The sequence below is a fragment of the Phocoena phocoena genome, chromosome 6, assembly GCF_963924675.1.
Source record: "Phocoena phocoena chromosome 6, mPhoPho1.1, whole genome shotgun sequence".
In the NCBI taxonomy this organism is placed as follows: domain Eukaryota; kingdom Metazoa; phylum Chordata; class Mammalia; order Artiodactyla; family Phocoenidae; genus Phocoena; species Phocoena phocoena.
The window spans coordinates 9,046,625-9,062,541 of record NC_089224.1 but is presented as its reverse complement, the minus strand read 5'-3'; the positions used below and the strand labels follow the sequence as shown (position 1 = coordinate 9,062,541).

At 54.9% G+C, this 15,917-nt stretch overlaps 1 protein-coding gene across 1 annotated transcript; it reads right to left on the bottom strand.

Annotated features, from left to right (window-relative positions):
- Positions 1-7,701: 7,701 nt before the first annotated feature.
- SOX7 (SRY-box transcription factor 7) lies at positions 7,702-12,231 on the bottom strand. Its single transcript, XM_065879296.1, has 2 exons — positions 11,994-12,231; positions 7,702-8,633 (listed from the first exon to the last, which is right to left on the bottom strand). Exons 1-2 carry the CDS (start codon positions 12,229-12,231, stop codon positions 7,702-7,704), a joined length of 1,170 nt encoding a protein of 389 aa, XP_065735368.1.
- Positions 12,232-15,917: the final 3,686 nt, after the last annotated feature.

Genomic DNA, 15,917 nt, shown 5'->3' with positions numbered 1-15,917 from the left:
CCAGCCAGGCTGCCAGAATCCAGCAAGAAACTTCTAGGGAAGTCTCCTGGAGGCATGCCCACCCACAGGCTCCTGCGTCCCCTCCCATCTGCACTCCCAGGAACCCTTCTTCCCAACACCCACATCCCTGCACTTGTGCCGCTAGCCCCCGTGGTGGTGGTGGTGGGGATCTCCCTCAGCCCTGCCTCAGCCGCCCTCCTTGGCCAGCGCTGCCGAGGATGACTGACCCTCCGGGCCCGAGGGGAGGGGTCTCACCCGGCTCCCACCCCCACCCCCACCCTGCCCCGCCGCTGCAGCCCTGCACTCAAGGCCCTTCACCAGCTTCTGCTCCGAGTTGCTCCCTCTCAGGCGAATCCCCTGACCTCTCTAGGCCTCCAGTTCCTTTTTCATCAAATCTGGGGATTGACAACACGATAACCATTCCTTCCAGCTCTGACCTCCACGGATTTTTTTCAAGGTCGCAGAGCTGGGAGGAGAATTCTTTCCAGTAAAAACGTAACTGCTCTGTTTACACGAGGACACCTCGATCGATTGACGGTCCTCGTCGGAACAGATGGCTTTATCTCACTATACCCTGTCTTGCAGATTTTAAAGGATGTCGCACGCTTTCCTGGACCTTCACAGCGTCCTGAGACGTGGCAGCCGGTGCTTCTGTTTTTCAGGGAAGGCAATAAAGAAAAAGAAAGTTTTGACACTTGTCGGAATTGGAGTGGAGGAGCTACAAAGCTCTCTTGGATTCTCTGACATGATAAGGACAAACCGGCAAGCAGGGACACACGTGGAGCACATGGACGCCTTTGGGCCCCTGCCCCGGTGGCAGGACCCCATCCGTGGAAGTCGACCACACCTCTCAGGTCCTGTCATCAGAAGGTGCAATACCCAGCTCCCTGAGGGCCCTGGAGGCTGCAAAGACATTTCAGTCATCAGAATCCACTGATATTTTTCCAGAATCCAGTGGAATATTTTTCTTGTTTTAAGGTCCCCCCAACTTGTCCCAGACCTGTGCCTCCCCCTGCCCCTCGGATGGAAGGAAGGTGAGTGACCGGTGAAAGGGCAGTGAGTAGAGCTAGGGGACCCGCCTTTTGGCCCAGGTGTGGCCCTCTGAGAGACGACTGCACCCCAGGCCTACATGCAGAACATTCCAGAAGTGCCCACAGAGACCCCTCTCCCAGTCCCGGGCGATCACCCGGTTTCCTCAATCACGGTTTGTATAATGGAACCTTCCTCATCCCTCCCCCTCCCACGTCCCTACAACCTTCAGCCTCCGGCTCAGGGGAAAACAGCCCTGATCTGGAGGAAAACTCAACCCATGCCGGGGCCTCAACATGGTCCCATAACAAGGAGGAAAGGAGTGTGACCACCAGCCTACAGGGGGAGGACCACCTGGGGACAAATCCTGTAAATCTCCTCATATGACATCAAGCGGATGTGGATTTAGACTGAGCAGGAGGGATTTAGGTGAGGCACAAGAAAGAACTTTTGGATGATGGAACTTGTTAGACGAACTTACAGAGGGAAAACCCATTTCTCTAGAGGACTCCAATCAAATAGAAACCCGTCTGCCGAGAATGGCTAAGACGCAGTCCTCAATAGAGACAGGGGAGTGGACTCAATGACCCAAACGGTCTCTGTCAACCCCAGCTCAGTGCCAAACAAGGAAACGGATGGATCCTCTACAAGCCCCTCTCATGAGGTCCGTTCCCTCATTTCTGCTTCGCAGTCAGTCTCAGCGTGGTAAGTGCTGAACACGTGACTCTGGGTTTTTTAAACTAGTACCAGCCTCCAGGTCTAAAAGAAATCCAGATTGTTTAAAGAGATCTGAAATAGACAATAGCTGTTCTGTACATGTGTATAAAGCCTTACAATTTCTCAAGTGCCCACAGATTCACAAACTACCTGTCCTGGATGAGAGAACAGGCCCAGAGATTTACCGCCAGTCCAATCAAAGTCCAGTGATGGGGTGAGGTCACACCCCTGCCCTGAGTTCCAGCTCTTTCCAGATGCTCTCCCACTACCTGGCTCTCCGAGCGCCCTGTGAATGCAGCCAGCTGCTCTGTGCTCCAGGGGACTCTGGGCACCAACCCAGTTCCCGTGCTGACTGACAGAGGAAGCCTTTCCCCCACATAGTAAGCTGATGTAGATGGGAGGGTGTGCCATCTACCATGGCACTTGAGGAAAGGAACATCTCCAATGTGCCAATGAAGCCAGCAGCAAGCACATAGCTGGTCCCCAGGAAGACAAGCCACCATGACAGGGGAAGCCCACGGAGCATACTCAGGTTGGAGTTAGTGATAAACAGTCTTCAGGAGTTTTCCTTCTTCCTGGTAGGAAAGAGTTCATTCTGGGAATCGCATGGAGCCATCTTGTGCCTCGACAGCCAGCTGAGATGCGCTGGGAGGGCCAACAAACAAGCAGTCTGATCAAAAGCTGGAAACTTGTTCATAGCTTGGACCTGTGATACCCCACTGGGAATCTAGCCAAGGACAGAAACAAGTAAATGTTCACTGCAGTGCTATTTGTAATGGCAAAAATGAGAATGCAACAACTTAGTTATCTAATATCAAGGGGATGGTCAAGTAAATTAAATCACATTCATGCACTGAAGTACTGCGCTATCATCAAAAATCATAAATATGAAGACAGATATCAATGTGGCAAAACTTCTATAACAGGATGATGAAAGGATAAAGCCCAAAACCAATGGTATCTGTATCTTGAACACATGAATACAGGACTGGGGAGTTCAGTATACAAAAATGAGTATGTTGAAAATAGTTATGTTGGGAATTACCTGGTGGTCCAGTGGTTAGGACTCCGCCATTTAACTGCCAAGGACATGGGTTTGATCCCTTGTTGGGGAACTAAGATCCTGCAAGCCACACAGCACAGCCAAAAAAAAATTCTTCTTAATTTTAGAAAAAGAAAATATTTATGTCAAGGTCATGGAGTAGGTAATTTTTCTCTTTTTCTGAAACTTTTTCTTATTGATTTTTCAACCGCAAAGAAAACACCTTTTGCAGAAAAAGTTTAAGAACATAGGAAAATGTTTATTTAATATTAATGAATAAAAATGTCTATTATAAGACACATGTGTATATGTAGAGCTATAGACAGACAAACAAAAAAGACTTGGTGGATATGTGTAAAAACATTACCAGTAATGTCTCTAGGTTGCTGACAATAGATGATTTATTTTTTTCTCTATGATTTTTTTCCCTAAACTTTCTACAAAGACTGTGTCTCTTTTGAGAATTAAAATATCAATAGATGATATAGATAGATAAGTGACAGATAGATGGATAAGTGGGTGGGCGGATGGATGGAAAGATGATAGAGAGATAGGTAGGTGAAGTGGGTGGATGGGTGAATGGATGGATGGATAGATGGATGGATGGATAGATAAATAGATAATGTCTCTTTCCTTCTCTCCCTTCCTGCCCTCCTTTCTTCTTTCCTTCCTTCCTTCCAAATTCCTTTCACTTGGGATGAAATCAACAGCACACCTTTTTCGAAAGGAAAGGTAGGCAGTTACAAAAGCTGCCAATCATCCATCCTCAGCTGTTTACTGCAGGCTATATTGTAGCAGGGGAGGGTGAACAGCCATGGCTGCATCGCATCCAGCCTCAGAGCCCTGCACACACAAGGGCTCCAGAGTCTGGGTTTCCAGAGAGATGAGTGAGAAGATTAGGAACCCAGAATGTTTCGGGTCTTTAGCACCAGGACTAACTGGAATACCTACAGGACCTCTCAGATGTTTACCTTATTCATTTATTCATTCGCTTATTTGTTGAGCAGCTACTACGTGTCTGCCCTGCTGGGGAAGATGCACATGGGTGGATGACACCAACGCCGGCTGTAAGTGCCAGATGTGCTCAAGTCCTGCGGGAGCTCAGGGAGGAGAGTGACCCGCCCCTCTGCCTGCACAGGTAGGGACGTCTGATCTGGATCTGGAATGTGGGTGGGGTGTCATCAGACAGGTGATGGGAGTGAGGGTCTCCCTGGTCGGGGAATAGCGCTGGGAAAAGCATGGAAGCATGGGGAAAGAGAGCATTTTCAGAGAACAATAGGCCTTCCGTGCAGTAGGTACACTTTGGGGGAGGGGCGGAGGGCTGGCCATGTGAACACAGTACCCTCCCCACACCCAGGAACCTCGCTGGCTCCCTGTGGACCCACCACTGCACTCACCCTGTGTGCCGTGGGCGACGCACAGGCACTGAAGGGTCTTAAGGAAAAGCGTGACGTGGTAACATCTATGTTTTAGGAAAACAACTCATAACTGTGCACACCCATCAATTCCCATCAGCCAAAGCCAGAAGTGCTTTTGTCACAGGGCGGGGGTGTGGGGGTGTGGGGGGGTGGTGGGAGTTGGGTCCCCGGGATGGGCAGCTAAAACTCTGAAATACACCCCGCTTCCGGGCATGACTGTTTCACTCATAGCTGAGCAAAAGTGAGAGAGCACCCTGTCGCCTGCCAGTTTCCTGCCCTCCCAGAGGCAGGGACAACGCCTCCACCCCGCACAGTGTGGCCTGGAATGAAACACGCCCATCTGGCAGCGTCCAGGGCCGGACGCTGACACACAGACAAGGCCAGCAGGCGCTGCATGACAAGCCCTCCCGCCAGCTGACGACCCCGCAGACGGCCACTGTCAGCGGCCACGGTGGTGGGCCTGAGCAGCTAGGAATTCGGGGGTCATCTAACACCGGCCCTGCCATTTCCTCTTGGTCCATCCTCTTTCCCTGGGCTGTGAGAGGTACGAATGGGCCGCGTGTAATCCCCTGCCTGGTGAAGCTCTATAAAAGGAACTGGGAGACTCAGCTGGGAGACTGTTCCACCGCCAGCAGATGCATCTGACAAAGTGCTGAAACCTCAGCCTCCGCTGGTAGGGTGACTCCAGGGTGTTACCTCCCACCCTGGGCCTCAGTGTTCCTGACTGTGCGATGGGGTGGAGTGATGACGGGCCCCACCTGGGGCTGGGGATGAGAAACAGGCCACGAAACTTGCTGTAAAACTCCCTACATCTATAAAGTGCTATGAAAGTAATGACGAGAGATTACGATCAAATTTGCAGGATGAACGTCTGCCTGTGCGGACCCTCCCAAGACCTTACTCCTTGGCCCAGAGGCCCTGGAAGAACACAAGGCTACTACTGACATAAACAAGTTACAACGGCTTCCCTGCAGAGAAGAGCCAGACGCGGTGACCTGCCTGGGGACTGAGGGATCATCAGTTCTTTTCCAGGCACTTTTTGGCTGGGGTTTTCATCCTAAACCTCACAAGATGCTATATCCTTTAATTAAATTACCCAACCTTGTGCTCCCCTGTCTTCTCCACAACACTCCACGGAGCTTTGAGAGCACACGATTTTTGTAATACCACATCTATAAATGCCTAGTAAAGAAGGCAATCCAAATATTCTTCAAAAGATGATTTCAAAAAGAAGGGGAAAATGCGGTAGCCTTAAGGAAGCAAATAACTGGGCACGACTTCCCATCCTGAGACAGCTGACAGCCACCTCATCCCACTTTACAAGTGTGAAGTCATCGCTCCCGAGGAGAAAACTGTTTTGCAGGTAGGCTATGAATCCATCTTTTCTTTCGATATCAATGACAACAACAGTGTTTCTAAGGTGTAAAATTAGGCTTTATCTCTTTACCGTAACTCATAAAAGAAAACCAGCCACTCCTACAAGACAACTTTTTAAAATAAAAAAAGTCGAGGGAGAAAACACTTTGACCAATGCTGGAAGGAGCACTGCGCGTACTACCTACGCCTCCCTTGAAAACTTTTTCTTTTTGCAAAACTGTATTTTGAATGATAGAATGGTCACGGTACAAAAACGTTTATTTAAATTAAATATTTTAGACAAATCAATATCTACAACCATTCCAAAGCATGTGTGGTTCTTACAGAAAATGGAACAGTTTAGCTTAATGTCTGTGATAATGTTTTATAAGATTATTAACATACATTCTGGACTGCACCAATCATATTGTCCATGATTTACTATTTATTACCAAATGTCATATACAGTAATAGCATAAAGATTAATCACATAAGAGATTTTACAAGAGGACTCCTTGGAAGGAAAAAAGAAAAAGGATCTTTCAACAATATGAAATATAAGGTGAAACTAATAGGAGAATATATAAAACACGTACATATTTCATACAGGCAATAATATGGTGAAATCAAAAGACAAACAACTGTCTTTTAGCACACTGATAGGTATGTTCCTTCAAAGGAGGCTTGGGGAAGGATGGAAGTGTTTTGGGGATGGGGTCAGGGCTCAGAAATATTTTCTGAATCACAGTGCACTTCTGTTCTTTGGGAAGGAAGTATAATAAAGGGAAGTTCCTTTGATGTGTGGGCTGAAGATGTTACCCAAAGAACCAGCTGGCTGGGGAGGAGAACAAATTCCCATTTCTGCCATAGGAATCATGCCTGCAATTTTAAGTCAAGGGATCTTTGAATTAGTGGCCAATTCCGGGGTGGAGAACGAGCTGAAAAGAAGAGAGAAAAGAAATTCCAGGAAAGGGAGATGGAGACGGCAGGAAGGAAGATCCTTTTGCATCTGCAGAAGGGAGAGCGTGATGAAATTTTGCTCAAGAAATCAACACATTCAGATTGGAAGGAAGTGATGCTACCATGCTGAAATTCTTTTCCAGTTCCCTGCTCTTCGGGTTGTTAGGAACAGAGGGCTGACGAGAAGCTGCCAAGGACAGCAAAGAGTATCTGATTCAGGCTGTGCATGGAGATGTGTGTGTTGTGTGTGTCTCACACACACTGTATGTATTCAGGCTGTGTATATTCTCTTGAAATGTGTGTGTAATAAAAAAAGAACTTGTCTAAAAAAATTGTTTGTTTGTTTGTTTTTAAATCTTGAATTCAATCTCATTTTCAGTGATGCAGTTAACGCCAGGGGTTAATTTCCCAAATCAAGGTGAGTGTCCTTTCTCAAAGCGTCCTTTTGGAAGTCTATGATCATATTGGAAGATTGTGACCAAGTGCAGCAGCCTGGTGTCCTTGGGCTGTGCATGGAATCGTCACCAGGTTGCAGGTGAATGAGCTCACTGAGGCCAACTTCATCTTCCTGTGTTAGCCTCGAGAGAATCCTAAATCAGAAAACCCTGGAGCAGAGGGGACCTTAGATGCGGCGTCTGTCCCTCACTCTACAGATCGGGGGGATGGGCGGGGAGGGGAGGGGAGTCGGGTTTCACCAGTCCCCTGAGGCAGAATTGGGATTGGATCCCGGGTCCCCTGAATCTTAGCCCAGGGCTCTCCTCACCTGGACGACCAAGGGTCAGGACGGCTGTACCCCTGCAGCTGTGTCAGAAGCAGGAGAGATGCGAATGCTTCCGGGCTTTTCCCGAATTTGTTTCCGGGATGAGAAATGGGAGGAGAGGTCAGTGAAAATTCTCGCGGGAAACAGTGTCTTTCAGCCACGACCGGGCCTGATTCCCAGGGTGTGGCCAATGAAAACTCATTTGAAGGAATATACTCAAAACGCAGGCTGCAGGGGGCGGGGCGGGGCGGGGCGGGGCGGGGCGGGCGGGCGGGGAAGGGGGCGGGCGGAGGGGCCCTGGATCCGCAGAGCCGGTCCGCAGCACAGACCTGCCCACCCCGGGGCGCTGCGCATCAGCTCCGCTCCGCGCGGGAAGGAGAGGCTGCGACCAGGCCGGGCCGGCCGGGCTGCCCCGGGCTCTATGACACGCTGTAGCTGTTGTAATACGTGGCCGTGGCATCAGCCAGCACGGAGATGAGGCTGGTCTCCGTGGGGCCCGTCGGTGTCACCTGCGAGACCGGGCCCTGCCCGCTGAGGGCCCCGGCCCCGGCGGCAGAGTCTGGGTGGCCAGGAGTGTTCAAGTACTGGTCGAACTCATTGCGATCCATGTCCCCCAGGAGTTCCACCTGGCTCAGCTGATCCAGGGCGTCGAAGCCGGGGTGCTCGGGAGGCGGGGAGAGCTGGCCCAGGTGGGCGTGGAGGTTGGAGTGGAGAGGAGGGTAGGCGGCTGGGGAGTAATAGGCAGGAGACGGGGGGCAGCCGGGCACGGTGGACATCATAGAGACGCCCGAGGACTGGCCGAGGGCCAGGGAGCCCAGGGGATGGCCGCAGTGGAGAGGGCTGGGGGCGTACTCCGGGGAGTAGGGGGGCCCGGGCAGATGGGGGATGCGGCGGGAATGCGCATGCTCCTCCTGGCAGGGGGAGGAGAAGAAGCTCTGCTCCGGCTCTAGCACGTCCAGGGGCGACATCTCCGGCGGGGTGGGCAGCCCGTAGGGATAGGCGTCCACGCTGCCCGGGGTGCCGCCGCCGCCGCCGCCGCCGGCCGGGCCCTCGTGGAAGCAGCCCCGCAGGCCGGGCAGCGCGGAGCCCGGGGAGTACTCACCCCTGTCCTCCTTCTCCCCCGGCGCCCCCCGGCCGCCGCCCCGCTTCTCGGGCAGGGCGTTCTGGTCGCGGGAGAGCGAGCTGAGCAGGAAGCCGGGGTCCACGCGCTTGCACAGGCGCTTGGCCTGCTTCTTCCTGCGCGGCCGGTACTTGTAGTTGGGATAGTCCTGCATGTGCTGCAGGCGCAGTCGCTCCGCCTCATCCACGTAGGGCCTCTTCTGGGACAGTGTCAGCGCCTTCCACGACTTTCCTGCTCACACAAGTCAGAGAAGACCGCGCTCAGCCTCTGCACGGCTCCGGACGGCCCGTGCACCTGTCTCCGACTCGGGCCTCAGAGCATCGCACGTGCACACGCCGGCCGCCTCGGTCCCCCGTCCCCGCCCCCCCGCGGTCCCCCCTCCGCACAGGACGCACCGCACTCCTCGCTTCCTGTCCCCAGCCCACGTCCTGCACGCACAGTGAGGCCAAACCAACCTCTCCCGCTTGCACGCCCCAAGGCGCTCGTACCAACTAGGCACATAGTCACTGGCACCTCTGTCAAAGCCACCAGATAACGCGAACATATCAACAGTGTGGGATTCTCGGTGAAAGGCCCACCTGACCCAACGTCACCGACAGGACAAAAACATGTCACGACTACAACATTGATTTGGGCTGCCTTTACCCTTTGAGGGTCAGTGCTAATCATTTGTGCATTTTAGTGAAAACTCTGTCTTCCTCTATTATCGCCGCCCCATCAAGGAAGTGATGCTATAATATTTATTTGTGGCATAAATCTCACAGGCCTTCTTGTCAGGGAGCTCAGGCTCAGTTCATAGTTTTACAGATGGACGTAAATTACAGGATCTCACTTAGGGCATCAGAGGATTAGCCCTTCCATCTGAAGGTCAAATAGGACCCTACTGCACGCAACACGCACGCACACGCACACAAGCTGTGGCTTCCGGTTGTCTACTTAGGACGCTCCGACCATGGCAGGGGGCACCTGCTCAGCCACTGACTCCCTGTACAGAAGCAAATCCCTTACCTTCCCCTGGTCTGTTTTCCTCACTCTAAAAAATATATTGCGATGTTACGCAAGTCGAAACTCTCTCCTGAAGAAGCGTCACACACGTGTATCCCACTGGTGCGAAAACGCTGGCGTCACAGGTATTTTCTATTCGTCCTTATTCGCTTACGTTTTGTTTTGTGAGCCCCCTTAGTATCTTTCTCTCTCAGAGCACATTGCACATCCTTCCCGCTGCAGGTTTTCTAAAGGCTGCTTCTGGACCCCTTAGATTGTTACCTCCTAGGGTGGGCTTGGGATTCTATAACTTGACAAGTTCTCCCATGACTCTACTGTATCCTGAAGTCTGAGACAAGCTAGCCCAGAGGGCAGGTCCCGCCACCAAGCCCTGGAAGGAAAGGAGCCACATCTCCCACCCAGAGCACTCTGCACAGCGCCGAGTCCATGTGTGCCGGGTCCACAGAGGGGTTTGGACGAGGGTAATTATTCAAGGCGTTCTCCTGTTGGGATGAAAGTTTATAACTATTCCGACAGACTTGTCAATGACTACAATTAGCTCTCACTTATAAAGGCAACTTGAAACGTGTCGGGAACTCCAGATTTGGGGTTGGCTATTAGTTTCCAGAGTGTGGCAAGAGGCCTAAGACCCAGATACACCCACACCCTGAGTATGGACTGAATATAAAATGTGACTCGAGTTTCTAAGTGCACCTGGATATTGTACTATTCGTAAAATATAGGTTCATTTTTAAAAGCACTAAATGTATAACTGTCTTTACATGCTTTCTCACTCATAAAAAGTACCAGCGCTACTGGGTGAAGTTTTTAATGTTAAAGATTGCAGAGCTAATCGTCAAAAAAGTCTGGGCTCTCACATTCAGCCCCCTTCCCTTTCCTAAGTCAGAAAGGAAAGGGCTGGGCGAGATCACGGGCTTGGGGTGGAAATAGACCATCCTGCCGCTCCCCTAGTAGCAGGTGTAGAAAGTCCACATTTTTCAAAGCAACACCATGTTGGTTTCCTTTGCCTAGTGCCAGGGGCTGTGTGGTTAAGCAGGAAGGAATCAGTGTCTTTCCTGCAAAGTGCACTGTAACCTCTGGAAGCCTAAGTGCCAACTGCCCACAAGGATCAGCTCACAGGAAGCGTTTGTCACCCAAGTGCCTTTGCCTGTCCTCTCCCTGAGAGCAGGCAGCCCTAATCCTGCAAGGCTCCCCAGCTGGAGTTCTCCCATCCCTGGCCTGGGCCTGCTCTATCCTGGTCACAAGAGCTGTGCCTGGGCAAAAGGCATGGCACCTGGGCACACCAAAAGAAAAACTTTTAGGGGCCCAGAAACAAAAAAGGTGTTTTCATTTCTTTGGAAACCTGAAGAAAAATGTAAATTTTTTGCTCGAAGAAATGTTTTATTATTGTATATATTAATATATTTTTCTTTATGCCAACACAGTATAAAGTATGATTTAAAATATTTTTTTATGGGGGAAGGGGCTCACTAAGACACTGGCCCACTAATTCATCCTGGGCACAGCTAGCCAGGGGGCTGGGCCGGGGGGTAGGAGGCTATTTGAGACCAGCACTCCATCAGCTGCTTTGAAAGGGCGCCTAACTGCAGGAGGACGCTTTCCGCCGGAGGGCCTGTGGCTTTAGCCCGCACAAAGGTGGATGTCAGCCTTCACTCCACCGATCTGGGGAAGGTGCCCCGAGCTCCAACGGAAAAAGGAAAAAGGCTGCAGCCTGGGCCGGGTGGGGTTGCAGAGGGCAGGGCCAGCCTCGGGTGACCACACACTGTCCCTTCTCACAGGGCCTGGCGCCCGCTGGGCACACAAAGTGCTTTTAAAAGTTCCCATCCTTCGAAATGGATAAAAACCACGTTGAAGGGCAAAGAGGTTAGGAGTTGGGCGGAGTTGATACATGCTCAGCTTCTGTCAAGGGAGAGAGAAGAAACCCCCGAGAACATCTTTTCTCTAGGTTCCTGGGCCTGGCTTGTCCCTGTCCCCAGTTCCGTCGCCGGGGCTGGGACCGCACAGCGGCCCGCGAGAAGCGGCCGGGCTCCAGGACAGACCCGCACTGGCCGCGCTAAGCACCCGAATCAAAATTTCTACACTCCTGAGACTGAGAAACAGAGGCTCGAATCAAGTCCACGCTGCTGTCGGTTTAATAATTAGGGTAAAGCAGGAATGCGTTCCCGCAAGGTCTCTCTTCACGAATATTCGTTAATGAGGGTTACGACCACCCTCTGCGATTGTGCCCGCGGTGGAGTTCAGGGAATGAGGGGGTCTCCCGCTCTGGTATGCCTGGCGAACGCCCGGTGCACCCAGCCGCGGCGTTTCCGACCCGGACGGTCTGTGCGCGCGGGGCCCCTAACTCGGCTCCCGTCCCCGCGAGGGGGCCTCTCCGGCCACCCCGAGGGCCGCGCGGGTTCTCTTTGGGCCTTGTCCGGGCACCCCTGCTCGGAATCCCCGTCCCCGAGCGCACACCCACGCTCGCCCCGATGCCCAACCTCGCGGGCACGGCGCGCGCCCCATGCCGGGTCTGGCCCACCCCGCCCGGCCTCCAGCCGCCAGCCCCCCGCCCGCCGACCTCGGGACGCGCCCCGCCCGCTCACTCACCCAGCATCTTGCTGAGCTCCGCGTTGTGCAGGTCCGGGTTCTGCACCGCCAGACGTTTCCTCTCGTCCTTGGCCCACACCATGAAGGCGTTCATGGGCCGCCGGATACGGCTCTCCGAGCCCTTGTCCCCTGGCGGGCGGGGGGCGGCCGGCGGCGACAGCCCGTCCGACAGCTCGGCTTCCAGGGCCGGGCACTCGAGCCCCTCGGGCCACGGGTAAGCTCCCAGCAGCGACGCCATGGCCGCGCGGGGGTCGCCTCGCTTCGCGTCGACGGGCCGGCGCTGACCTGGCCCTCGCACCGGTCGGGGCGTCCAGCTTGGCCGGCAGCCGCGGCCCGGCCCCTTATTTATCAGCTTCGGGCGGCCGCGTCCTCCAATGACTCTCGAAGGCGGCGCGGCCACTCCCTCCTTCTCGACGCGGGCCCCCTCCCTGCGTCCCGGGCCGCCGCGTCCCGGCTCCGACCTGCAGGGAGGGGAGGCGGGAGGGCGGGCCACTTCCCCCGCGCCCGCCCCCGGCCCGCCCCTCCGCCTCCCAGGTCCCTCCCGGGGATCCGCGCCCCGCCGCCCCGGGACCGCCGCTCTGCCCGCCCGCTCCCCTCTCAGGTGCCGCTGGCCGGGAGGCGGGCGCCGCCCGCAGTCACCGGGTCCGGGTGCGGGAGCCGGACTCCAGCCCCCTGTCCCGACTGGCCACGGCCTCCCTGGGCCAGTCTCCGCCAGCTTCTCCCGAGTGTGGAATCCTGCGGAGAATAGAAGCCAAACAGGTTTCGCTGGGGGTGGCCGGGCACGAGTGACTTTGACCGTGAATCCCGGCCTGTGACAGAACACACCTACTGCTTTTCTAAAATGACCTAAGGAGCGACAACCTCGCCCCCAGCCAACTTGGGCGGCCAGAGAGGCTGGCAAGGGCTGGATCCCGCGTCGGGTTCGCCGCGATGCCCACCCGAGGGCCCCCTCGACGGCCCGCGGCTCCCTGGCTCTCGGAGAGCACGTCGGCGTCCTCAGTTCTCCCTTATTCACCCTGCCGTCTGGTCTGATTTCTCTCTTCTCACACCTCTACCCCCATCCCACCCTGGTCTCCGGTGTCCCGGCTTCCCGCTCCCTCGCCTCTAGCCCTTCCCTCGCGGAATTCCCTTCTCATATTTTCTCTCCTCTCCGCCGAGCAGAGTCATCCCGGCCCTCCCCTCCCGCGTGCTCTAGGCTTTGGCACGACCCCGGGAGTTCCCGAGTTCCCCTCCCCCTGATACCCCAGAGTAGATGGGGCTGCGGGCTCTGGGCCTGCGCTCAACTCCAAGGGCTGCGGGCTGGGAGCTCAGGGCCATCCCTCGCGGACGCGAACCCCCTGCTCAGAGGACAGCTCCGCGTCCCGCTGCTCCGTGTGAGTAGGGCTCTTCCCCTGGCGCTCACTTCAGTGCGGGCACACAGGAGGCGCTCAGGAAATGTAGAATAAGTGAATGAATAAATGAGTGCGAAGATACGGCTTAGACACATCCTACTGTATAAAACAGGGCAGTCATAAGGCTTGACGAGATCCTGGAATCCCATCCACAAATACTTACTGAGCGGCCCCCCTCCACCCCGTGCAGGGCTCCGCAGAGGCAACCCTGAAAGGAGGCGGCACTGGGAGAGGACCGAGGGGTCTGCAGTCAGGACCTGTCTTCAGTGGTGGGTTACTCCGTGCGTGACTCAGGCCTCCTCTCCCAATCCTAGAAGGAAGAGGATGATAAGACTGACCTCACAGGGCTGCGTGTGAAAGCTCAACTCTACACATACATGATGGTTGATGTTAATATAACCGTTCACGTGCATAACCTCTAACCCTGGATTTCAGGGTCCCCCGTTCAATGACTGAGTTCACACGTGCCTCGTGTGCAACACGCCCTCCCGCACCGGGCCCCACGGCTAAGACCGGGCAAGTGGGTGGAGAAGTGCAACTTCTCCGTTTTTAAGTCCCACTTTCAACCTCCAGAGCCCCGGACTTCACAGAGAACAGACTGAGTAGTTTCCCTCTCCCTTACAGCCAGGACCTAGAAGCAGCACCCTAGGCCTGGGCCCTCCATCCGCCGCTCTCGCGGGCCGAGGGTGACCAGCGAGGGGCGCGGGGCGCGGCGCAGCGCTGGCTGGAAAGTGGGTGTCGGGAGCCGGGAAAGCATCTTGGAACCCGAGGTGGAGCAGGCGGGGCTGGCTGGCACCGGGGATCCGGCGGGAAGGGGGTGACTTGCGGCGAGAATGTGTCCGCGGTCTAGGCTGACTTCCCTACTTTGGGAAGCCTAGGCCGTTTCCCGTGTTGAACCCCTCTGCCAAAAATTCCTTAAGAAAAATCCCCAGACCAGAATGCTCCGGGAACCGCGGGGAACTAGGGCCGCGCCCGGCCGGGGGTGCAGCTCGTTGTTGGGGGAGAGAAGGGATCCCCGCACGGGTATTTGCGCGGCAGCCCAGGGCCCCTGGAAGGAACCGACTGCTACCCTTTCTAACCTCACCGTCGCTCCAGGGCGGGACGATGCTCCGCAGGGTCAGAGGCCTCTGGGGACAGCGCCCCCTTGCCGGCCGTGGGCGTCCCCTCCCCGGCTCGCAGCCCCTGGCGCCCTCCGTGAGCGGTTCCGGAACAGAGCGTGCGCGCTGTGGGGCCGCCCCCAGGCGCCAGGTTAGGAAGCTGCGCGGGCGCCGGGGAGCGCAGAGCGGTCCAGTTGGATTCCAGAGTCCGACAGCAAAGATGGAGAAAACAGCGGGGGCGGGGACAAAGAGAATACATGTTGTGATTGTTGTCTCCAATAATAATGTCTTGCATTTCGTCCGGAGAGCGCGCGTGAGCCTGGGTTGTGCAGGACCTGGGTGTTAAACTCCACATCGCCAGCACGGGCTTCGCCCCGAGCATGTGAGCTGTGTGCACAAGGGAACCGGGCTCTCTCTCTCGCTCCCTTTATTTCTTCACTCACTTGCACTGATTCACCTGGGCAACTTTATGCAAGCGAGCCCTGGTGCGGGCGGCGCTCAGGGATGCTGGGTCACTGCGACCTTCAGTCCGCCGAGCTCCGCATAGACCTCAAGTGTCCCCAAAGCCCGGGGCTCGGGAGGCCTGAGCGAGAGGGTCAGTGCTGGCGTCCTCCGAGGCATCCCCAACACCTGCCTGGCCAGCGCTGGGCCCTGGACCGCGGCCAGTTGCTGGCAGAGGCTCATCAATGGAGACTCTGCGCGGTGAATTAGAGAGCAACCGTGCCGAGAAGGGTCGAAACGTATGGGGCTGCGGTGCTTGGACCCGCAGCGGGATGGGACGGGGGTAGAGCGGCGGGTCCGCGTGTGACGATTCGTGGACACAGTGGGCCTGCCTGCCCACAGACTGAATCTTACTCTTGCGGTGTGTATTGTGTGAACGCTGCTCTCTTTCTCAAATGACTTTTTTCTTTCCTTTGCTCTTTCCCTTTCCTCCTTCTGTACTTCTCTGCTCCCCTCCTTCCCTCCCTCCCCCTTCCCTTTCTAATCTCCCCCCTCTCTCCGCCCTTCCCCCATCTCTCCCCTCCCTCCCACCTTCATTAGGTCTGCAGTTCACTGAACAGGGTTTACAGGAACACAGGACTTGAAGCCAGAAACCAGTTGTCAAGTTCCTAGCAGTGTGATGGTCATTCATCCAGCTCATCTCAGCCTCGGTTTCTTCACCAGTAAAATGGGGATAATACAGGATCGCTGATGTGGTGTTTGTGAAAGAACCTCGTGCACTTGAATAACTGTGAAATATAGTAAAGTAACGAATGGATGGAATTCGAAATATAAAATTAATAGGGTCGAGCCCACAAAACTTTCCCCGTGAGGAGCTTTCCTTATTCTATTCCAAACTGAAGAGTTTCGGTGATTCTAGGGGAAGGAGAAAGAAGGGAGTAGGGCGCACATTCCTGCCTCGAACCGATTCCAGCCCTGGCCCCTGGCACTGGAGC

Coding starts and splice junctions, on each gene's coding strand:
- SOX7 (XM_065879296.1), bottom strand. CDS start 12,231: ATGGCGTCGCTGCTGGGAGCTTACCCGTGGCCCGAGGGGCTCGAGTGC. Junction 8,634..11,993: donor GGAGCTCAGCAAGATGCTGG/GTGAGTGAGCGG, acceptor TTGTGTGAGCAG/GAAAGTCGTGGAAGGCGCTG.